This window comes from Platalea leucorodia (assembly GCF_965183815.1).
Source record: "Platalea leucorodia genome assembly, chromosome: 4".
Taxonomy (NCBI): domain Eukaryota; kingdom Metazoa; phylum Chordata; class Aves; order Pelecaniformes; family Threskiornithidae; genus Platalea; species Platalea leucorodia.
The window spans coordinates 44166370-44192414 of record NC_138826.1 but is presented as its reverse complement, the minus strand read 5'-3'; the positions used below and the strand labels follow the sequence as shown (position 1 = coordinate 44192414).

The 26045-nt window shown below is 39.5% G+C and overlaps 1 protein-coding gene across 1 annotated transcript in view; it reads right to left on the bottom strand.

Moving 5' to 3' along the window:
- Nucleotides 1-6690: 6690 nt before the first annotated feature.
- Nucleotides 6691-26045, bottom strand: part of RIMKLB (ribosomal modification protein rimK like family member B) — a gene marked incomplete at its 3' end in the record, with an annotated part of 44639 nt that continues 25284 nt past the window's right edge. The window contains exons 3-6 of the mRNA XM_082308863.1: nt 13750-13980; nt 11743-11829; nt 8594-8797; nt 6691-7154 (exon numbers count right to left, since the gene is read on the bottom strand). Of these exons, the coding sequence (XP_082164989.1) occupies nt 6691-7154; nt 8594-8797; nt 11743-11829; nt 13750-13980 (986 nt within the window). The remainder of the gene's footprint in view (nt 7155-8593; nt 8798-11742; nt 11830-13749; nt 13981-26045) is intronic.

The window sequence follows — 26045 nt, the reverse complement described above, 5'->3', positions numbered from 1 at the left end:
AAACTGGAATGTTGAATCAAAGATCAGAATTAGGACATCAGGTAACCAAACACCAAAAATCAGATAGATCAATGTGTCTACTCCAGCTAGTCTTTTGATGGTTAGAATTCTGTAAATTAGACTCACCATTCAAAGGGACAGTTCAGGGACTCTGCCTCTCTCCTCCGTCCCCTTAACTTCAGTTAATATTTTGCAATCCATTTCTCCCAGTACTGGAGGTTTCTCAGGTCACAGTCACATGCGTTTCTTCTGCTGCTGCTGCCACCTACCAGTTTTATTACTCTGTTGCAGCAGAAGGGCATACAGAAGTTCTTGTTCAGCAGGCACGTAATCATCACCCTTTGTCTAAGATGTCATGGCTTATTCAAGTTCTACAACATTTCCCCATACACTAGGCAAAGCACTGGGCACAACCAAGATCAATACAAGGCTTTGAAAGCCATTCCGTAAAGAGGAAGGAGCATGATTTGTAAAACCACCTTTCAAGAAACATTAAAAATTAAGACATTAACTTCTGCAGAATGCAGTGAATTTTGATCAACTCTTCCCATCAAAGATCATTTGCAGACACTGCAAAGAACTAGTACTGTCTTTCTTTCAAGAAAGTCTTCAGGTAATATATGTAAAATCAGGTTACAGATGCAGAACTGTGAGCCAGCATGAATTTGTTCAACAAATTTGAGGAAAAGAAATTCTTTTTTTAGACATTATTACAAACCCACAAATCTCTCCCCCAAAAAGACACCCAACCACATGCCTGAAGTGTTACACCCGTGTCCTATAGCAGCTGATGCACAAAAATATACACAAATAAAGGAATAGGCCTGCCCAGTGCTGAGACGCAAGAAGTGGGTGTGTCTGAAAGGAAAAAGCATTGGAAACATAAGCATAACAGGTCTGTAAAATTATCTTGCAAGTAAAATTAAAGACACAAATTATACACTCAATTATACCAGTGAAACTGGATATCACTCCACTGACTTTCACAGAGCGATTCCAGGTTTATCTCAGTGTAATTGAGAGCAAAATTTGGCTCTAAAATTATTCCCTCCCACCTTAATTTGAAGCTGCAATTTATGGCCTTGCTGATAAATTTGCTGTGTTTCAGGAAAATATAAATTGAGAATATGAGAAGTAGACTATTTTATGATGAGAGAGTTATTAACGTACACAGAAAAAAGTCTGAAACAAGCGCTAATTCTTTACAGATGTCACAGGAAATAAAATACTGCATCAGGAAACTTGAAAGCCTGTCAGAAGGCTCATATTCTTCCACTTCGAACGGTATTCCAATTGTCTGATATTTACCTATGTGACTAAAATACAGATTCTCTTCCTTAGACGAAGTAAAAAAATACTAAGTTCCCAGCACTTTTAAGTGGTTTGAGATTAAGGGGAGGGAGTTACCAGAGAAGGATAAAGTGTACAAATACTTAGATATAGCAGTAAGGGTAACATAAAACGCATCACCCCATGTTCCACAAACAGAAATAATCAGCCCCACAGTCTTTTTCTTTAGCATACATATTCTCCCATCTGTCCTCTTCACAGGATCCTGCTCTATTGAATTTTAATAGATTTAATTTAATGTTCTTAGTACTAGTTTTTCATACCTATAAACTCCTAATTGATGCAGTTATATTTTATGTTCACTTGGCAAATGGAAAGCATATCTTTCAAAAACCTAAGCTAAAATAGTACACTTGAAGGCAAACTACCTTGAAGAAAGAGGAGGTGGGATTAACGTATTGCAAAACTATCCCTCATATACTTAGATGAAGGGACTCACTTTTGTCTCACCTGAGTAAAGCAAAGGACAATGACTGTTTTCTTAAAGGTCAACATGTATAAGGAGGGGAAATAAAGAAGAAAAGTAGGATTTTCTCTAAATATCACTGCTAAAGAAACCATTCAAGAAGTTTCACCAAAACGAACTGATGGGAAGAAAGGAAGGCAGACAAATTAGCGAACTTATGAAGGTTACAGTAAGAACAGAAAAGAGTCAATTTACCTGACAACAGGTCGGTTTTGGATGTCACCAAACTCCTGCGTTTACCATTTTACCCGCTTGCATTACTGGGGGGAAAAGTTTAGGAAGGAACATTCTCAAGGACTTTTCATAAGTTCTCATTCTCGCCATCGGAAAGGGGAGAAGGGAAGGTTTTCTCTGGATTGTTTGACTTTTTTGGCTCCTGAAAAGTTTTGCAAAGAACAGTAACAAAGTGTGAACTGTTAGAACACATTTCTGTAAAAAAAGGGAGAATAAGTCACACAAAATAGAGCAACAATACATTCCACTCAAAATCCACACATCTAATTTGTGTCATCAGTTTAAACAAATAAACAAAACAAAAACTTTTCAACTCAAATTGGAAATATGAGAGGCTTGGAGACTTCCAACAGCAGGCCAAGATCCACCATCAGAATGCTCCAAAAGTCACCCTCAAAGGTTACGGAAGATTTAAAGAAATAAAACAAAGGAAAAGGCAGCAAACATCTGGTTATAAATCCTGCAGTGTTCAGTTTAAAACAATTCCTAGAACAGTGAAAAAATTAAAAATGAAAAAAGACAGTAGCAACAGAAGTTACCTGTCTGAGCACCTACTATTCCACAGAGAGAACAGGAGTGGGTCGTGTGTCTCACACCAGCCATAAAGCCCATACATCTTCTCAAAAAGAGTGAGCCATGAGAAAGATACTGTACATGCGGTTTGTTTTCAAAGTCTCTCTAAGCCCTTAAGGTCCCTTATGTACTTAACTGACAGATTTTTGCAATAAGGGGGAGAAAAGATTTAGCAAACGTCACTGGTTTCATTTGTTGGATTTTGAAGTCCAGTATAACATCTGAAGACGTATCTCCTTTGCGTCTGACATACACAGATGTTCCAGAGGTTATTTCCTGAGTAAGTATCACACATGAAAGATAGCACATGAAGTGGGAGAAAATGATCCAAGAGTGACCATCAGCTCAGAACAAAAACGTTAACAGTCCACATATGCATCAAGCATTGACAGTGTGTTACGGATGAGGAGGTGTAACATTCGAAGAGAAGATTTTATAGAACACATTAAAACATTAAATACAAGACTTAGGATACAATCCGTACATTGGCATAGCAAGACATCAATTATAGACATGGTAAGTTGAACAGAAGAAAATCTCCAGTGTTACAAAGAACAAAATTTCATCAGATGTAGTTTAAAAAACTTATTCTTGCAAACAAGAGTTTCTAACTGGCTCTTTGAAACATGAAAATATACAAAAATAGTTGCATCACCATCAGCTATATTAGCACTATTGTAATCCAGCACTATGTCGACCGTTTTTTCGGCACGTTCTTTCAAACCCACGCACAGAGGTAGTGTTAGTGCAACTGTATGAAAGTTCAGCGTGTGTTTTTCAGCATATGGAACTGAAGGAAATACAGTGTATAAAGCTGACGCCTGTAAAGTTCACCTTCAATGGGAAACATTGCCTGGCTACCACAGGCTAGAGTTGTTGGTGTTTTTTCCTTTAAGTAAACACAAGACACCCTCCTCACACCCCCAGCACATTCTATACATTTCACTGTTTCAGGACCAATGGATAAGTAGAGAGTAATACATGAGACAAGTGTGCCCATTTGTACCAATGAACGTTCAAGCAAGGTTTTCATGCAGGATCAATACCCAATGACCAAACAAATGTACATGATGTTTCAAATCCTGTCTCCCTCCCTGACCACTATGCATAGACTTATCTCCAAACTAGCAATGGAAGCACCAACCACAGAGGAGCATCTTATCCCAAGGGAGCCAAACTGTAAATCCCTCAATCCACTGTTTGTCTGTCAAAAAAATCTTATGTTTACTTCACAAATTCTACTACTGTGAGGTGCAACCTGGACATTTGAGAGGGTGATAGAAATGTAAAGTTCCTGTGAGCCACAAAATACTATGGAGACTCAAAAAACAGGCCAGAATGTTCAGTTACCAGCTCTTTCCTCTAAAAGATATTTCCTGTTACAGAAATACAGAGGTCTCACTATATCAGCTAGCATGTGCTTACTCCCTGCTGTTATTCCACATGTGCCCAATGTGTGCCACAGCTGAAAAGGGAAGGATTGACCCTATCAGCCTCTCAAGGGGTGCAGGCACCTACTAAAAAGAAAAAAAAAAAAAGGAAAAAAAAAAAAACCACAAACAATCAAACACCACCACCCAAATTCCCCTTAGGTAAACAAGCAAGGGGAGAAGAGCCTCTGGAAGCGACAGCTTAGTGCTCAGTGACTAGAAAATCAGGTTTCTTTCATGTTCTGTGGTTCTGCAACTCTTCATGGAAGTTAAAGACCTCTTCTTCAGGTATAACCTGCGCGCTTGAAGGCTCATGAAGAAAGATTTGAAAATACCTTTACTGCTGAAGCTCCTTTTGTTGCTGGACCAGCTGGTCCGCTCTCCTGCTTAACACCAACAGTCAACCTTTCACTTGATTTTAATAATAATATTTAATTCTACAAAAAAAAGCCATTTTATTACATTCCTTTTAAAATAAAAAAACCAAACTGTACAAAGAAGCATGATCAAACCTCCATAAAGCAGGTTAATACTGTTCTGTTTATTGCCTCTTGAAGACTCTCTGCATAGTGTCCGTGAGTTGTGTTTAAGGTCCAAGTGAAGATAAAACAGCAGAGCAGCAGAGAGGTGAGGAAGGGCCACAGAGGTGGGCAGTGCAGAGCCTCAGAGGGTACATGGGACATGCTCCATTAAAGTATCCAGAAAACAGCAGCATTGCACACACACAACCCCCCTCCAAACAAACCCTATTTTCACAAGATTATTTTTCAATTGTAAACGTTTTACTTTTTGTTTTTTAAAAAAGAGGCTTATCTTTATATATATATATATCTATAGTTCCAGGGCTTTATGAACCCAGAGAATGAGAAAGGAATGAAAAGGAAGGAGGAGAAGGAGGAGGAAAAGGAGGAAGAAGATATGGACTGAAAAATGGACTCAGTATCTGTTTTGGTTATCTGTTTTCCAAAACAGCTCAAGGCTAATGAGAAATGCACAGCCAGAAGGACTAAGGAAAATCAGGCAGCCTGGAAAAAAAATTAGGAGCTAAACAGCCAAAACCCCAAAAGAAATAAAGCAAAGCAAATGTGCACACACAAACACACACAAGTGTGTGCACTCACACCACACACACATAAGGGTCCAGGATCAATTTGTTAATTGTTCATGGACCTAGGTTATATATTTTATTTTTTTTAATTCTGGCTGAGCTCTCTTTTTTTTTTCCCCCCTTCTTTTTTCTCTTCTTTTTTTTTTTTTATTTTTCTTTTTTTAAATCTGCTGCATGTTTCCCAAAGCTAAGAATTGAGTATTTCTCCCCAGTTATACTCTTTGGATTTCTGCCAACATCAGCTTTTATGTTCAGTGGGGGAAAAGTAAGCTTGGTAAGTATTGAATGAACTGCAGCTTTATTCTAAAGTACCTCTAGATGTCTAATTACTTTTAACCAACTTTTCCCTCCTCCACACCTTACCATGTTTCACCCTCAAAAAAACAGGAAAAAAACAAAACAAAACAAAACAAAAAAACCACCCCACCAATGTACAGGCTTTAACTCAGTGTTTTCTTAACAAATAGTCTGCAGTGTTTTCACTTTGGCCACTGTTAAAGATGCAGGCATAGAGAAGGGAATGTTGGACTAGCATGTATTAAAGAAAAAGGAACATTAACATTGCAGACCTCTCTCAAAAAGACTAAAACACTAACAAATACAAGTCGATGCACGTTTGCTTTAAACTAGTGTAATTCTTTTTCACATTGGATTAAACATTATTTTGTATACCAAACATTACAGTGCTGTTTATCTCCTCCAATCATGCAAAAAATAGTTAAAACGTGCCACTTCTGCCACAAATAGACTATGGCCAATTCCCCTACATACCTTCCAAAATCAGGATTTGAAACGAGAAAAACACAAGTACTGAAATCCTCCTTCAAAAGCTTTATAAAGAAATATAGACACAAAGCTGCCAATTAATACCAAGATGGCACAAATTACAGATTTGTACAGAAAGCTCACGTTAAGTCAACTGACACTTCTCTCAGCCTCATCATTTGAAAGGCCATATCCTGCAAGGTCAGAAAGTGATGACTTTAGAAGGATCCTGAACTTACAGCTCCCACCTACAAGCGTAGGAACAGTAGGTGTCCAGGAACTTTGAAATACCTGGTATTTAACACCTTCAACTCACATTGAGAATTTGAGGCACTCTGCAATTTACAGGATCAAGTCTACAGAGGTAGAAGAGACTTAACTGGTGCAGTAATTCACAGAAGTTTCTAGAGAGCTGCCAGACAGCTTTCTGAAAAATCTTCAAGTGTGAATCATGCTTCAATGCTTGCCTGTGAACACACATGAACTGCAATACGTCTGGGGACCAAAGCAGCACCTAAATAAAATTCCCACTTAGGTTGTGAACTGAGCATCTTCATTAAAAAAAAGATGCTGGAGAATGAACACAATTTTATGTTCTGCAAAAAAGTAGGGGCAGCAATCACAGCACGCGTGCCTTTTACTCTTGCTCTCTTGATTGATACCCCCCCCCTTTCCTCTGAGCTTCTCTGATAAACAGCATTGCAAGTTGGTTTAAAAAAAATTTACAAGAGAGAGTTCTGTTGGTCATCTATTTACATGTGGCATCACTCCACAAGAAGTTTGATCTCATTGGCTAATAGCTGGTTCATGTTGAACAGAGCCCCCGGGAGCTTGGTGAGCAACTCTCTCTCCGTGGTCTCAGGGTCGCTGTCGACAGAGCTGGAGCTAGCACTCATATTGTCGACAGCGGCACTAGCTGGAGGGCCCAGCTCTGGCTCGCTAGTCTCGCTTGCCGTGGACACCACAGAGAGCAAGGACATGCGCCGCGTCAAGCGACCGGGGGTAAGGAGAGAAGCGGCATAGTCCGCTATGATACCAGCTACATCTAGATTACAAGCCTTGTCAAAGGCAATGAAACCTACATTTGCATTGGCCTCGCAGACGTAGAATGAACCGTCGTCCTTCATCAGCAGGTCAATGCCGCACACGTCCATCCCCAGGATGTTTGACACTTGGACTGCCAACTGCTTGCCTTGTTCACTCAGTGAGCACATCATCCCTACACCACCTGGAAAACGGGAAAAAAAACTTGCTGTCTGTAGTCTGGTCACAGGTGACTGACATCCTTCTCAACTGGTTGGTGCTTTTTGGTTGGGAAGTTCCAAAGCGAGCCTGCAAGCATACTGCTGACGACTCAGAAAGCAACCTCCTTTCCACAGTGACTACTAATGAACTTGAAGCCACAGCAGGATTTCAGAAGATTCTGACCTGCCAAAGGCAGGGCAAGATTGTGACTTGTTTAAAAAACAGTTAAGTGCTGACTTTTTAGTCAAGAAAGACATCATAAATTTTTATGATCCTGGGATATTAAAAAGATGACCTAACAAACCGCCCTTGTTCCTTCTAAGGTAGAGGCTTTCCATACACATTTGTAAGTTACCACAAGAAGAATTGCAGCAAAATTAAACCAAGTGTTCCTGACAAGACTACAGCTCTAACATATAATTGAGGGGGACGGGGGTTAAGACATTATCACCTGCTCATCTCCCTCTCAGCTTGCTGTCATAGGTTACTGTCTCTAAAGCAAGAATTAGGGAATATTTGTGTCTGAACCTCAGCTGGTTCACAGTCCATCATCTAAGTATTAACCAACTCAGACTACCTCTATAACAACACTTAAGTTTAAAAAAAACCAAACAATAACAAACCAAAAAACACTCAGCAGAAAAATCTTTCAGGCTATATTTCCTCAGCATCAAGTAGTAACTAAAACCTCTCAGGCCTTTTGGGCATTTTGACTAACCAAAACTCTACTACACATGAACACATTGAACCTACTCAGGTTCAGTGCAGTTTCAGCCAGGCAACCTCAACCCTCCTTCCTCCTTCTACCCTCAGAAACCCCCCTGTCCTAACACCCAAAGCTATGCAGAAACTCAGTTCTCAGTATGCTACAATCAATGCAGTAACCTTCCTCTTCCTCCCAGACATGGCCTTTGGGGGAAAAGGCTGCAGGGAGGAGCCGGACAGACTTAAGGCAGCACAGCAGCTGCACAATGCAATCTAACTGTTTATGGCCTTCAACAGTTGCCTCCCTTAACACTCTCTTCTACCCTCTTGCCAGCTGGCTGTCTCCTCCAGCTCCCTCAGTCTCCTTTTCTGTCTTCCTTCTTTTTCTGTTCCTCTTAACAGGATGAAATGAATGATAACATGGCATTATCATGACACTGCTACTATTGCATCAGTTGCTCCGTTTGTGTTCCTAGAACTTTCCCCTCCTTTTCATCCATCCTACCCATCTACTACTTTGGGCAGAGATTGTCTCTCTTTTTGTGTTTGCCCAATGCGCATCTCACTTAATCCTCACTCTCCTGTTTCCTCTGTAAAACCCCAACAAGTAAGCACAATTAATACAAAATAAAACCTGCAGCTTATTTCAGTTGGGTCTGTGACTTTTCAACTGGATTGAAAAATTCTGATCAAAACTATGAACAATGCTTTTCCTACCAAGAGAGCAGTTACTCTGCATCCTCCCATCTGTTGAGCAGCGGAGCATGGTCCCCACCACACGGCCTCCTACTACGATGACACGTACATCCTTGCCATGAGACTCTTTAACGTATTTTTGAAATAAGTAAGGGGCATCGTGACGGATCAAATGGCTCAGGTCTGCCAAATGGTGCTTGTCTCGTGCCAGGAACACAGCTTTACCTGTATGAAGAAAAGAACACTGGAAGATTGGAAGAAGCTACCGATTTGAGCTGCATCAATGATTCAGTGCATAAAAGTAAAACCCCTGACCAGCACGCTGCCCATTCTCACAGACCCCATCTGCAGCTTAGACCCATTTACAAATTCTTCTGTGGACATCAGTGTTCCACTGCTTCAGTGCTTCTAAGTGTTCAAGTACTGACAGAGTTGAGGAGCCATATGAGGAGTTAAAAAGAAAGAAAAAGAAAAGAAAACAGCTTTAGATAAAGGAGGTGGTCTTGTAATTTCAACTCCTTTTGGCAAAAGTCCTTAATGAGATAAAAAAGGAAGAAATACTTAAAGAGCAGCAGAGATTTAATTAATAACACAGTTTTTGTTCATCCAAGAGTACCGGACCTGCAGTCTATAGCTTTGACACACAGGAACCAATGACATGAAACGAACACCAGGCAGCTAAGAACTCTGAAGTCGCTAGTGTGCCACTGCAGAACCAACTGCTTCTCTGTTGGGAAGCTGCTGAGAGCTGCTCTTCCCAATACTTAGAAGAGCTCACAACTCTGGAATGAGGCTTTGCAGTGGAACAACTATGTTCAGAGGAAAACACTAGACTCCACAGTATCCAAGAAAATTTAGCAGAAGATTCCACAAGACATAAAACAAATGGAATGTACTACAATTTTGGAAAAAAAAAAAAACCTCTTTAGCAATCACTAGCTTTTCTGCAAGCAAACATCTCAAGGACTTGTTTTGTTTAACCTAAAACATGTCATTTCATTCCCCTTCATTTCTAGAGCACAAAGACTTCTTTATTCTTTTCTGATTTTACTAGTACTGATGGAAGTCACTCCTGAAACAGACTCTACCACTTTCCATCTCATTTCTAGCCTCACAAGATGGCATCCTTTTCCATCTTTGGCTACACTTCCCAACTCCTCTTCCCCTTTCTTAAGGACACTTTTATGTGTCATACTAGATTTATGTTTTGCAATAAAGCTGCACAATTTTTTTTTTGTGGCAGAATTGTCACTCAATTATGCTACGTTAACAGAGTACAAAAATCAATTGATAAACTGCCTATCTTAACTAAGGGAAGAGAAATGCAGCAGTAGCAGAACTAGGAGAAATAGCATGTGAAGAATTCCACCAAGGGCTCTAAAGTCCAACTGAAGCAGCCTCTGCTTCGTCAGAATTTAAGGTCTCTGTAACACAGAACACTGCTTGAAGAACATGGAATTTCTCATCACAAAAGCGTATCAGAATGTAGGCTTAAAAATCATGACAAGAAAGCAAAAACCTCCACGTGCCTTCTCCCATTCTCAACTTTAGCTCTCCTTACAGGCACTTAATAATCCTACTGTGTTCCTAAAACGGGATAGAAAGAATGATGCCTTGGAGGGCAACTACTTAGTTCTTGGGAATTATGCAGTATCGTGACATCTCGGCAAAAATAAGATTTGCACATTTGCTGCAGCAGCAAACTACACAGACAATGGGCCTAGAGGAGTATGACTTATTCATCAGGCAGTATCTATGACCATGTTTCCCTGTTTTTTTTAAATACAATTTGCAATGGCTGCTCTTCAATTAATTTGAAAGTTACCCCAACTCTCTTAATGTGAAAGGATATGTACTGTGGATAAATTTGCATTAAAATGCCTGGAATTTAAAGTGCTCTAAAGCAAAACTTGTAAACAGATAGTTACATGAACGTTGGCTAGAAAGGGGAGAAGAAAGTCAATGGCTGCAAACTCTATAATTATTTAGTAGATCTTAATAAGAGGCAGTGTCAAGCGATATTCACTGTCTCAGATGCTCCACAGTTGTCAAATTCAGCTTGCTGCAAAGTCAAACTCCAACTTGGCTTCATAGCTCCACAAGCACTTTAAAAGCATATAAACAGATATTACTGCCAACAGAAGCAGGTCTGATCTTCCTCTGCCCCAGCCTTTTGCTCTCACTCTTCCATTACATCAACACAAGCATTTGTGCGAGTAAATGGTAACTCACGTAAGGAATTAATCCAAGTAAAAATAACACATCTAGATTCATCCAACATCAGTTCCTGAATCCATTTACTACACTGGCTACAAAAACACTCATGCCAGCAGAAAAGATGCACCAGAGCAGCACAGAGCAGGAACAAACTGATGGTCAATAGGAAGGAAGAAGTGGTGTCTTTTTATTATGGTTTTTTTTATGGTAACGGCTGGTTTATGTGCTTAAACTTCAGTTTCAGTCCCTTTTTACTTCTAGTATTTATTAAATTGGTTTTGAAGTAAATTAAAAACAGTGCAACCTCCTGTGCAAATAACCTGAAATTTTAAACCTGGTCTCCTTTAGTAGATCACTATCTAACATTAAACAAAATTGATGTAGTGTTTCATGTTCAACACTTAAAACAAAAGTCTGATAACAGAACAATTGAATCTGAACCTGCTGTATTATCCCCAGCACTGTCAGATATTTTTCTGAAAAACAGAGATACAGTTTGACAAACAGTATGTGAGATTTTGTTTAAAGCAGAATCCTAATTATAGACAAAGCCAAGTAGAAAAAAAGTCAAATTAAGACTGAATGAACTAAGATTTCATTTCTTATGCCTATTTAGAAACATCCCTAAAATCCCTGTAGGCTTCCCTCTACTTCCCTAAGGCCAGACCTTCCATTATTCCAGTTCAAAGCTTTCCTCACAGAAGTCACCAATGCACCATAATTTTGAACCCCTATCCCCCCACTACTGCAAGACTAGGTTCTACTAAAACCGCTTCCCAGTGTTGCAGCCTACTCAACATTCAGAAATTGAAGGGTGCTAGAATTTAGATGTACCGCAAAAAAGTCCAACGCCTAATAGAAGACCTTCTTAACTATCATCCCTTGACGAGACAGAATCTTAAAAGAGTGCTGCTCAGAATACTCCTTGCCCTCACCCCTGACCTCACACCCACCTCGGTGACCCCGCGTGTTCTTCACCACCATAGGGAACTCCAGCACTTCCGCCTCATCAATCATTTTGGCAAAATTCTCATGACCACCTGGCAAAAAGAAAACCAACAACATTATGTGCCACCAATCTGGTGTGGCCAAATTGGGGATGTAATTGCCACACATTCCTCCCACCCTTACAGCTTAGATAATGCAGAAAAAAACTACCAGTTAAGAGGAACCTGGCCATGGAGCATGATCAGACTTTGAAGGTGTTTGTAAACTGTGGGATACTAACTCCTACTTCCTTTGAAATGGAAGACACAAGTTGACAAAGGCCTCTTGATCACAACCCCAAAAGGCTCAATCCAATCTTCCAAATCTGAATGCCTCGATTCTACCATCTTGTTCCACTTTATCCTTTTTACTTTATCAACTTTACTTTATCACCTTTTCACATGTCTAGCAGGAAAATAGCACAGACTTAACACCAGTAACGGTTCCATCCAAACTACTAACCAGAAAAGCAACATGGAATACAAAGACAAGGCATAATCCAGAAAGCAGCAACAACCCAAATCTTGTCACTCCACCTCCCCCCTTTCCAAGGCTTAAGTCTCCTGCATCTCATTCTCCTTATTTCCTGAAATAGTATTTCCAACCTTTTTGTCTCATTGCATCTGTAAGGACCTTAGAGAGTAGCTTTTAATGACCATTCACATGATTACAGTTGATACTTCAAGGTTATTTGAGTCCAGTTCAATTCACAGAAGGCTGACCACAATACAAGAAAATACAGAAAAGAAAGTCAGCAGACAAAGGGATGAGACTCCTCTAACAGCATGTGAAGTAAAGCGCCAAGACACTGGTCACAAAGCCAGCAGCAGCCATCACTACTCTGCCATGGATTTTAATGCGTGCCATGGAATAACATGCCATTCAGCACATCCTGTTTTTCCTGGCAAAGCCAGCTCTCACTGATAACTTGATACTTGTTTTGTTTTTTGTTTTTGTTTTTAAAAAGCCATGCTTCTGTCAAATTCCAGAGACAGGCATTAAAAGAAGTGGCAGGGAGTTATGAACAAATAGAGATGTTCTGCAATCACCCCATCATTCATGTCCTCCCCTTCCCCCCCAAAAAATTAAAAACTCACTCCTTTCTCAAAAAGCAAGAGCAAGCACTTCTATAAGGAAAGGACATGTTTCTTCTCAAATGTGTTTTCACAGTAATTGATGGAAATAGTAATTCATAGTAATTGATGGAAACTCATGCTTTTGTTTTTGTCAAGTCTGTGTTTTTGTCAAGTTCCCATTACAAAAGCCTATTGGTGCAACCACACAAACAGGAAGAAAGCACTGGTATTTCCCAAGAAGGAAAGGAAGGCTGAGAGGTATCTTCAATTCTTCAATATATTTTAATAAAAAGCAGAAATAGCATCAGGGGAGCTCAGACAAATGGTTCCTCTAATCTAGCACTCTGTCAGGAACCACAGACTCCAGAGGCAGGCACAAGAAACATTAATAATTACCTGTTCTGGTGGGAAACAAACCCCAAACAGTTGTTGAAAGTTGAACATGAGGGCCTGTACTGTTTTTGTCCTTGCACAATAACTAATGTATTTGCAGATGTTTTTATTCGTATAGAAGTTCAATCTACTTCCAGGTTTTACCAAAGCCTAGATCTTTATAGTATCCTATGACATTTAGTTCCCCAAGTTCTTGTCTGTTGTTTTGGGCAATTGGAAAAGAGTTCAGTGTGTTTTAGTAGTAACAGCCAAAGTTAGTTGCTTGGGAGGCTGAGGTACAGTTGAAGTACTCTTCTCAAAGCATCACAGCTAATCAACAAAGCCAAAAACAGAATCTAAGTGTTGTGACTTTAATTTCCTTTTCTGGTTACTGAACACTTATCTCTGGAACTAGCCTCATGCTACTTAATTCTATGGATTTCCAAAACTTGACTCATCTTTTGCACTGCAAAAGCATAAATCATGGTAGGCAACTATGCTATCCTTTTGATCCAAAAGCCTTACCATATGAAAAAGTGTCTGGAAGAGGCACGCCGTGACCAGCAAGCTCTTGAAACGTCCAGAACTTGTTGACACAGTTGAGGATGGCTTGAGGACGATTCATCAATCGACAGCCCATCTTCTCTAGGTGGCGAAGGACTGTGATATCGCTGTCACTCTGGACCCAAGGTGTTGGTACACGCACAACCACCACTTGTGGGTAAGCAGTAATGAGCTCCCCATTCACCCGGAGACCTAGAGAAGGAAGAGAAAAACATCCCAATCAACTACAAGGTCTTCAGGAGAAGGTAAACAGGCAAAGAAATACTGCACCATATGCAATCACAACAGAGATACCGGACTTCAACAGTGAGCGTTAAAACAGTGCAACTCTCCCCAAAATGCATCTTGTCAGTTGTGCTGTTTCATACATGTCACTCTTAACCCACTTAAAACTAGGATTAGGCAAAGAACAGACTGCATTAGGGCACACAATCTTGGGCTCCTTCCCAGGGTGAAGGATTTTTTTTATAGGTTCACACATCATTCTTTCTATGGGTGTTAGCCGCACACTACCTTCACATCACCACTACCAATAGCTCAGAAGGTTCCTGCCTCCCACCGCTGGTTCTTGCCTACACGATATAGTTCATACCTTTCCCAGGCCCAGCTGTATTGATCCCTCTGTGTTATCACGTTACACAACATATTGCCAAAGTAACAGATTAGACTTAAAAAAAAAGGCATTATTTTTAACAAAGATAATTTCAACAATCTGATTTATACTAAAGAAGTACTCAAAAATAACTTATTCAGCTAAAGGGGCAGCACCCCATGACAGTAAGGCACAAACTAGAAGGAAACCCAGCTTTGCCATCAAGACCAATGTATTACTTAGTCATGACCTATAGTTTTACAGACTATGTCTCTGAAAACGAAACACTGAAAGACAGGCTGCAGGAATGGGAATACGATAGGATTGGGCGGGAAGGCATCAAGCTCAATGAAGACAGTCTGGTATCTTGAGGATGGGAAGAGACAAATAGGATTTGATATTCACTTTGTGTGCCTTATGTTCAAAGTAAAACTTTTTGATTTCAGTGTAAAATACACAGCTCACACTGCTGTGAGCACCTTAAGGGTTAACAAGAGAAAGAAGGTGAGCTGAGAAATCACAGTGCATCTGCATTTATGTGCCTATGAAAGGCCAGCTGTAACTATTCAGATCTAGCCCAAATTAATTACCTGATTAGCTCTATTCCAAAGATGTTACTTTCCAAATACAAACTTGCATCTACTCAACCTGAAGACACATATTGTCAGGCAATATATTTAATTTCAAGGTGCATTTGAATTGGGGGGGGGGGGGGGGGGGGCAGGGAGCGGGACGGGGATGTCGTCCCCCCCCGTACTTCCCATTTTCTTTTCTCCTCCCAACCAGAATGTATTTTAGAGCTTGCCTTAAATATAGTGAAGCAACCCACTAACTCCCAAAATGGAAGTAGAAATAAGCTGCCCAGTCCTCAGGAAGACACAGAACCACACTCTGGAAAGGCCAAAACAGAGCCATATCCAATACAAATCCCTTTTTCCACTCCTCCTTGCCATAATTGCACAGAGATGAGAAAACATAAGCAGACGGGTGCTCTGGCTGCTCACCTCATTAGCACCAAGCACTGCCGCATTGCAGCTGACATGACTTGCGTGTTTAAGCAAGCAGGCTTCAGGCACACACCATTTTACAGAGGCATCTCAAGCAAGATTAAAAACAAGACACTGCTAAAAACCTAAGCAGAATGTGAACATCAGGAAACGGACTACCATGTCCTTTAGCCAGAAAAGTACAGATTCAGCAAGCAAAAGATTTTTAACTTATTAGTCAGATTCCACCTTACGCATGCATTTTCTCATTTAGGTGCACACCCAATTACACCCACTTTTTGCCACTGTAATTGCATGCATGTCCTGATCCACGTGCAAGCTGCATAACAATCATTTTAAAAAGGACTACATTTCCTACAGAGTCCCAAAATTGCCACTGTATCTTTGTTGTGAACCAGAACTACATAGTTTTCTAATTCATAATCTCTCAGAGTCTCTTCTGTTGTTTCGCTTTAAAGTCACACCATATGCTGAAGTTTTGCACCATGGAATCTGACAAACAGCAGTTTGAGGAGATGTATATGCCTCACCTGGAATCCTCCTGAATACCTGCATTAGACTTGACTATCAGACTGGTGTAAATTCAGCCAGGCCACCATCCCCCCTGGCGTGACTTTGGAAGTACAACAATGTTATCAACAGAACAATCTGAGCTTTTGTTCCAGATTTGGTCATTTTCTCTGGTCTGGATACTGTTCTTCCCAGAACAAAAAAAAATTTCTCTCCCCTCATAGAAGACAGTTTACAAACAAAGAGAAGAGCTACTCAATGAAATGTATAATTTGAATCACTACTACTGACATGCGCCATAAAAATTAGCTGCAGTCTCCCAGCAACACAGTGTTGCAAACAGAAGCAGCTTTATTACAGTAAAAAGGAGAGCCAGATTCTGCCATTTTGGAACAAGCTTGTATTCAGCATTCCATCTGAGACCCAGCAGTTAACAATCGGGTTAATGGTCATTATTGCCGAGTAGGCTGATAAAATAATATTTATTCACTATGATGTGCTGAAAGCAGTAACACAGAAGATATTAATGCATACAGTTAATTTCTTTTCCAAAGAACCAATTCATGAATGCAAAGAGGGAGAAAGGAAAAAAAAGATATGTTACAGAGATGTTACTTAAAAAGTGGTTAAGAAGTAATCAAAATTTTTTTTTTTTTTTTTTTTTTTAAATGGAGATGAACTCTCTTTCCTTTGCAGCAATAGTACCATCCTGGTCCCAGAACAGCAGTGAGTTACATTCACTGTTGCCTGTGGACAATGAACTGACCTCACAAACACGCAGAAGGCAGATGTTCAGATCATACAGAAGTACGTTGACAAATAACAAGTTGGTCCATTTGCTGACTTTCTCAGTGGATGCCCATGACCTTGCAGGTATGGCAAACAGCTGTACAGTCCTCTGAAGTACCAATACCGAGAGCCAGGAAAGGGAGATTTTGTGTTTATCTAATACTATGAACTTTACCAACATACAACAACCATTTTACCAGTGCCTGGGGAACAATTTCTTAGGTTATCATAAAACATTTGAGTATTCTTTGGCCCTATGAGATAAAGACTCCTGAGCTGGAATATCACACTATAAAAACAGATGTAAATCCTGCACTTGAACAAGACCTGTTCTTTCACTCAGTACCAGCTTTCTTTGTTCTTCCTCTGCAGGACGAAATCTCCAAAATGGAATGTGGTAGACCTTTAACATTATACACCAAACATCACAGTATTCAGATGAAAGTGCAAAAGGAATTTTTGCAATGCGAACTGTAATCACCTGGGACTGAACTTGACCAGTTACACCACATCCCTCAAAGCCAAAAAGCCTCAAGTTTCTCTCAAAGACAACTCAAAGTAGCACATGATAGAAGTGAGTGGGTAAATGCATGATTCTTCACCAGTTGGCCCAACTGGTCCTGCTGCTTTTCATTCCTGAAGAACAGCAGGTGCACTTAAAGTGCAAAGTAGCTGGTCTCTGCTAAAAAGGCTAATTTTGACCCAAACAGATTAGAAGCCATCACATGAACCCGTGAAGTCCACAGAAAATGAGCACAGCATTAATCTCTAGTGAAGACAGAAGACAGAGGCAGAAACTTCTACTGCTGTTACCAGTGAGATCAGAAGACATGTATCTATACCCTAAGAAAGTTCTCTAGACAGTAACAGCTAACATGGTAGAGCCTATTTGCACAGCAAGATACTCGGGATGACAGTTGCTTCTCAACAACCTGATTTAGTACAATTTTAGGGTGGATGCACATACTTTGGAAAAAAACACAAAATTCTGGAACTTGCCAGACCTCACTCATGCATGAGGGTTGTTTTTTTTTTTTAGTACGTTCTGTCTTCTTCCCTATGACAAATTTATCTCATAATCACAATTTCTCAATTAAAAAGCCTCGCTCTTAAGAGTTATCATTTAGGTGGCACGCATTCCAAATGAAATGCCTCCAGATACAGACATACAAACAAAACTGAGTTATCCTGACTTAACGAGTTGCTGCCCATCAGCTAAGACTCCTAAGCTGACTATGCGCTTGTTCCCACCCTACAGCAAAACACAAGGCAAAATGCTTGACCTTAAGCCCCACTGAAGGGATTCAACAATAACGAATCTCACTACACACCTGGGACAAGCTAAGTGCCCAAATACAGGCAGTGTAACAATACCCCATAAAGCTTGCAAGCCAAGCACACTACTGCAAGTCAATCACAACCACAGCCAGAGTACGTAAATTCTTAAACTGCAGCCTCACACCTTTACAATCCATAAGCATTGGTGCTTCATCTACCCAGTTATCCTACTTTCTTGTGCTTTAGAAACTCAAAGAAGCACTTCTGCATTGACGGCATTATGGATGGCTAAAAAGGATTAAGATTTCAAGAAACTGCGTGCGGCTTCCGAACATCTTAATTCACACCCAAGCAGCATTTTGAATTGCTAGACATTTTTAAAACTCATTCTATTCAGTTTGTACTCTACACAAATCCCTTCCAATCTTTACAAGAATCAGTTCATCAGCAGATTAATAGCTACTGCAAACTGGACACGAGATATTGCTTTGCATGCTATGAACAATTGTACTTTCAGCTGAAACAATGCAAATGTTTTCACAGAAGGAACATCGTTTCAGGAGATAGGTCTTAAAATCTCAAAGATTTGCAAGGACATCAAAAATAATTACAGAGCTTTTATAGCTCTCATTATAGCAAACATCACGCATTTTTAACAAAAAATAAATCTCAGTAGTATCAAATGAATTTATAAAAGTATTTTCATTCCAAATTATAATTTTGGAAAACAGCTAAAAAAAGAAAACTGAGTCACCAAGACCATGAAGTACTTAGGACTCAAATTCAGGTCTTCAAGTACAGCATGTGACTGTAAGAACCATAGCCAACTTCTTCAACAAAATGGTATGATACAAAGCTAAATGCTTAAAGTATTTAATACACAAGCAGAAGGAGATCTGGGTAGGCTTACATGCAAATCAAATTACTGATAACAAGCTTCTGTTTTTATACAATTTGAATCATCAGTATTAATTGATAGACTATGATAGATGAAAAGACTGAAGTAGCTGAAAATGTCAGAAGCTATGGCCTAGGGAAGAAACCCAAAGGACACTGACATAAGAGTAACAAAGAATAAACTTTCTCAGGGAGAAATACTATATTTACATTTACTTCTACACATACATTAGAAAAACCTAAATCAGTAAACAGGTTTCCATCACGGAAAACATTGAGCCTTTCAATCTGTGCCTGAAGACAACTGAAAACTGCCTCGCTACCCATGGAAGTTCATGACCTATCTCATCACGTTTCTGACCAAATGGATCCAAAGAGCAGGAATGATGCACAAAGGGTGGGTTTGCAGAAGCTCCCTATTCAGTGCTGCCATGAAACCAGCAACATAAAACATTCAAGTCATTAAGCCACCTTCTTTCAAACTGGCTTCCAAATGTATACATTTCATAGAATTTATCCAAGAACTGTGTGATTATGAGAAGTGCCCAAACATGACAACAAAGTTAAATTATTCCTTGTAGAGCATGGATAGCTACGAAAGGAATCCTCACCTCTGCGGCCACAGCTGCCACTTCTCAGAAGAACTTAACTTCAGTGACTGCCTCTGTCTTTGGCAAAACCCCTAATAAATGCCAACTGTTGTGAAATATATTGAGTAAAACGAAGCAGGAATAAAGTGTTACAGTATTCAGACAGATCTAGCATGTGGAATACTTTTCTAACAGGCATAGCATACAAGTGGAATAATGCATGGTCATCGTGTATGCAGCATTCCAAAAAATAAAATTTGAATCAAATTTTCAAAAGCATTCAACATACACCAGTTCCCATGACATTCCCAACAGGAGCTAACAGGGACTAAGAACTTCCAAAAACACTACCCAGATTCCTCCTCAGAGATCTGTATGCTATCATGAAAGTCTCCAGCTCTCTCTCAACTTCGTTACACCAATTTATTCATCCATCCATCCATCGAGTTGCTAACGTTTCCCAAATGAACAGTCACTCAGCAAGCAGGCTACAATGAATTCAACTTACTTAGCTAGGAAAAACAGGCTAGCCTTCCATCACACAAACCTTTCCTCGTATTTTGAGGACATCACATTCTGCTACCTGCTTTTCCCAATTAATCAGTTGTTCTAACAAAAATCAGTGAATTTTTCTACAAACCTAGACTCACTCCTGTTCTCAAAACAATGCACTACTATTTCCAGTTCATTCATCCTCCTGATATCTGTTAGCCACAAGATGCTGCATAATATTTGTGTTAAAGTTCTAAAGTGTTTAATAATTACTTACAGTTTACTTGCAGAGAATTAAATGTGTTTCATCCTAATTGCCGTGTAAAAGCAAGCTTAAAGCTCAAAAGGGAAATATCCCAAACTGTAACAGCAGATTACTGGCAATAACAAGATACACGTTCCCTCACCGAACTCAAACACAACTAGATCTCTAAAATTTTTAAAACTCAGCATACTTCAAACACGCATTCCACCAAGAGAGTGGCAGAATTTACGAATAATTAACAAAAGCAGAATTAACATTAACAAAATACCATTCTATACCTCAAAAGCTTGCTGCAATATGTTGATTTAACTTCATGTATTTATCTTATAAAACAAGTGTAAGCAACATAAATTCCCACAAATTGGGTGATACATAGTAAAGTATAGCACTTTAAATGTAATTTTATTTAAACTAGAACTTAACCTTTGAAGAGCAGCTAAGCACTGACTTTTTAGAAATCCACCAATTTATTAACACCAAACTAAACCTCCCCCTTTGGAGTTGCACAGGCATTTTTTCCTCTGCATCACTTACCACCTGACAGCCACGGTTTATTAGTTTGAACACTAAGTTGCCACAATTTCACTGCCACGCAAAAGCCCCTTTGATATCTACTATTACCAAGCTATTTTTTACTCCAGTGTACACAAAAAGAGATTTCCACAATAGTTCTGTGCTGCGCATTTTAAGTTCATATTCTCTCCCTTCCTATCCTACTTACTAGTTTCTCAAATCAAATTAACAAGTGCTGGCATTTAATCCTATGGGTTTAATATGACTTCAATCTCCCTCTCCACGCAAACTTAACCAATAAGGCTTTCTCGCCAAGATACACTTCCATAGCTCAGCAGTTCAAATGAAATCATGCGTAGCAGAGGCAAAACTGATCTCTCTAGAACAGTACTACGCCATTCTATTCTGAAACAGAAATAAAGAGGAGCAGCTTCAGCTTTAATTCATAAATTCCTAACGCAAGCATTGTGAAAACTTTCACAAAAGGCCCCTGCTGCAGCTCCAAACAGAAAGCAAGCAGGTACCCAAGCTAAACCAGCTCTACTTTATGTCCCTTCCTGGTCTCAGAGGATCTTTTCCTTTCCTCAGGAAGAACACGGAATCATTCTTAGAAATGCACGGGCTATTGAAAATGGTGAAAAACTTCTGAAGTACGACAATGTTCAAAGTGATTATGGCTATTCTGGATTAGGGATTCTTTTCAGGCACAAAGGGGAAACAGACCAGATGCCTAAACGCGTACCTCACTGAATCAATACTAAGCAGAGTGGTTATGGCCAGACCTGTGTTTCTGAGCTGCCTTTCTAGTCACAATCCATTGTTTCCTTATAATCCCAAACCACAAGCACTTCTTTAGAGTCATGCATAAATATGAATGGATCCAAATATAAAAACATATAAAAGGTATATTACAAACACTAATTCTACACCACCATCTTGCTCTGAGAATTGATTTTATGGTAGGTACATAAACATGGAAACTATACTGAAATCATATTAAAGCCTTAGCTACCATTATTATATGTATATGAACACTCACACAATTAAGAAACTTTGCATCACTAACAAAAAATACATTTCCAGAGACTACTTAAAAGACATTCAAACAAGTATAGAAAGAAACATACAGTATTTTAGCCCTATTCCCAAACATGGAGGGTTTAGGCATATAACTGTTAAGATGCATTTTAAATGGAGTGTTGTAAAAAAACTGTAAAGAAAAATGCCACAAAAGGGGAATGAAAAGATTCATTAAACAAAACAAAACAGTGTTGGAAAAGATGTGATTTCAAACACCTTGAAAAGTCAATTTCTGCTTTTCCCACTGAGTTTATTTGAAGTTCCCATCACACATCTGCTTTTCTAATTTGCTCGAGGGCAAAGTTAGAAGAATTTTAAATATTTTCCATAGCATAAACTCAAAAGAAAAAAATATTCAGGATGAGATCCATTTAAATTTACTAAAATTAAAAATGAAGTGTGTTTTAAATTATTTGAATTATAACACAGCAAAGTCTCTCACAGCTCAAGTTAATGACTCTGAGTGCAAGGGACATGGTTTTGACTTGAATGTTGCAAAAAGGTCCCCCAGTTCTTATACAAGTATATGCACGCACACATGCTATACAGCCACTGCATAAGCAGTGATTAGATCATCTTTTGTCTATTAAGAGTTCCCATCAAGGCTCTCGATGAATATGATGATTCTTCATATTAAGAGAAAGCTCAGACTCACAAACAGGATTTATGTAACCTGCCCTCACTCACTATATGCCTTTAAAATGTATTTCTAGTAACTGCACTACAAATACTTTGTCTTGTTTTTACACGTGAAAAAACAAAAAACCTTGGGTTTCACGATCGGTTTAAGCTGATCTAAGCCAGAGCTGACATACATGGGCACAATCTTGTCTTTCACCACACTACCAGCACTGTGCTCCCGTCACCTCTCATCTGTCCAGGTGTTAGTGACCAAGAGGAAGCTGGGGGGGGTGGGAGGGGGAGTACTAAGTTTTCAGCTTACCATAGCTTTGCAATTGTTAGTATCAACATTGTGAAAAAACAAATAAGGCATGATGAGAAGGAGAACAACACTGCTACTTTGAGTAATAGAAAGGTATTAAATCAGCATAAGCCAAAAAACAGTGAAACTAACTTTGAGGTGAGGTTTCACAAAACAGCTGAGAGAACAAATCTGCCACCGAAACCGAAGGAGGCAGTCTCACTGCCCTGTTCTGACCACACAGTTCCCTCTCCTCTGCTCCGTTTCTGGCACTTGTCTCATCCTCTCAGTGAGTTAGGTCAGATATAACTACATTTGCAGAGCACCATTCAGGGTTTTTTTGCACTCAGTTACTTACCCGAGACATCTGCGAGGCAAGACTTCAGTTAACCAGATCCCATACGCCAAGAGCAAAGGGCGGGCATGCACTGACCAGGAGAGGTGAGGAGTAAGACAGACTGCCTTTTGGGCAGTGAAAGTCCAATCAGTTCTAACACCTGACAAACGACCACACTCGGACACAAACACTATAAATCAGCACAAGTCAGCACTGCCACAGAAATAAACAGTCCTACTCTTCTGTTATTGCAGCTGCTGCTTCCAAATCCCACGATGTCTCTCCACTTTACCTTCAGAAGTATTTGCACACCTATATGATGACCTGAATCCACAGGAAAGAGAAGGCAGCACAGAAGGAAAAACATGTAGGACACTGACTTTCAGTGTCAGTGTAATCGTAAAATTTTCTGCATCTTAATCTTTCCGATGACTTCTGAAGTAGACCAGGATTTTTGAGATTATTATTTGGATTAGCAACAACAGGTTCATCAGCCATTGCTACTACCAAGCGTGTTGCAGCATGCTTAAACTTAACTTCAGCTTTCTTGAAGGAATCTCAGTCAAAAACAGAAAAAACAAGACAGTCTAACCTTAGTAAGAAGTAAAAAAAAAAAAAAAAAAAAAAAAAAATTTATTATCTTTTCGTTATTAGCTTCTTCTCTAAAATGAAGGAAAAAAATCCTGGCCAGAAGAGAAGAGAACTACAAATGCAAAATACAAAAAGGTAACAGGGGAAAAGCAACATTTAAGAAACTCTATATGAAAGACAGCTCTCAAAAGGAATTTAAAAGAGGTTCTAACACAGCACTTTCCCTATTTGCTTTATCGGCTTCTTGTGTTCTTCTCAATGATCAACGGTATTAAAGGCTGCAAATTCCAAATTTTAAGCTCAAAAGTTTGCTGGGAGGACGGGTTTGGGTCATTCCTTTAAGATATTAAGACTATACATTTATTAAAAAAAGTAATGCCTTTTTGATGCATGATTACAATTCCCAAGTTTGATACTAACACAGACTGTTAACAATAGTATCCACAATCAGGAAAGCTTGCGCATCAGTAGTAACGAGACTGTTTTAGTGCTGCTGTAACGATTCAAAGTCTGACTGTGTAGACCATGGGAGTGGAAATGCTGTGCCACAGCTTCAGTAACCTCACCTGCTCAAAAACAGTATGAAGGAATGCTGATGAATCTGGGGGGATTAATGCAGCTTCTCCAGAAATGTCTAGAATATGCCATAAGGTGTTAAGTCTTCCCTAAAGATAACACGGAAACCTTTCTATGTAGGCAGACCTCATAAAACACGGATAAGACTCACAAAAGAGAACCATCCAAATAAAATACGCAGTTCCATGTTATATTTAACCTGGTTCAACTGTGTGCTGCAGCAGAAAGAAGTTATCTCATCTCCTGTACCCCCATACTCCTAATTCTCACCTTGCATCAGAGCTAGTGATCATACAACCATATAGGAAGTCAGATCAGCTTGTTGCTCTGAGAAGAGGGGGGGAAAAAAGAAAAGGGGAGAGAAAAAAAAAAAAAGGAGAAAGAAAAAGAAAACCAGTGATTGTTTTTGCATTTGGTAACTAGCTAACTCAGCTCACCAAGTAGTAATGAAATCATTAGACTGCAAGGGAAGCCATAAGCCACACACTTAATGTGTTTCTTTCAGCAATGGTCAGCATTTATGTTAGGAAGCATTGTATCGTGTTTTTCACTTAATACTGTAGTTGCAGAGTCATTAGACCTGAGTTTGCACTGGCATTCGAAAACCGTGGTCCTATTCTGCTCCTAGTACTCTCACTCAGTCTCCTCACGCTGCTCCTTCTTTTGTGCTAGCAGCAATGTTCATGTGGCTGTAAAGTGAATCAGATGAGGCAATTACTCTGAATTAATACCAAACCAACACCACTTTTTTTTTTTTACCCCAGAGCAATTTCTAAGTTTGGCTTGTTACATAGCCATAAAAAAAAGTTTAAGCCAAGTGTGGAACCAGTGCAATAACTGAGCAGACACCTGTCTATAGCTACTGGGAATACATATCATACAGAGCAGGATATCACTGAACGAGACTTGTCAGAAACAGTAACAGAAAGCAGTGAGAATGGTCGGGAATACAGCCCTATGTTTAAGGATTTTATTTACCTATTTATTTACAGAGGACTCTGTACTACTTCCTTTAGATTATGTTTTGTCTTTTGCATTATGGTTTCTAAATAAGATAATCAATCTAGAACGATATTCAGATGATCTGCAGTGAATGTGAATGTCAAATTAATATGATGTCCTGACAACTGAACATTGTGCGAACCAAAGATGTGTTGATGTCTTATGTCTAGTACTGACAAGTAGGAAAAACCCTAAACACACACCAAAAACCAGACCATTTCAATATGGTACCAAAACTATTTCGAAGTTAATACTTATGATAAATACTTTGTGCACAATTGTAATGGTCTTAGAAACTCAATGTTTTAACAATCTATGAATACTCTGAAAACAAAGATTAGCACTCCCAAAATGAAAAGCCAGTATTATATTAATATGTCAAAGGCACCATGAACCAGGTATAAGAAAAAAGTAGGGATGAGAAAGAAAAGGTAAGTCATGTATCTAGAAAGCAGAGACGTGACTGCAATAGACCATGCAAAGCTTAGTAAGTAGTGAAGAACTGAAACTTAGAGAATGGTTACTCGAGATCTGAATTAAAAGCTGTCCTCCTCCCCCCTATTTACTCTCTCCTGTTTACCTGACCTGCTTTAGTTGATAACAGCAGTAGGGTCCTAACCCAATCAAACACCTTTGAGTTACAGAGACTCAGCAGTTGCCAGAGCTAAGAAGTGAACACACAGCAAACAAAACGAGAGGAACATGTTCTGTCATCAAAAGAAGATATTCCTATACCCATCTCCCTACTGCTTGCACTTAGAGCCAGCTTTGGTACCCACATGCCTGCACCACAGGCCACCTCAGCAAACCTGGATG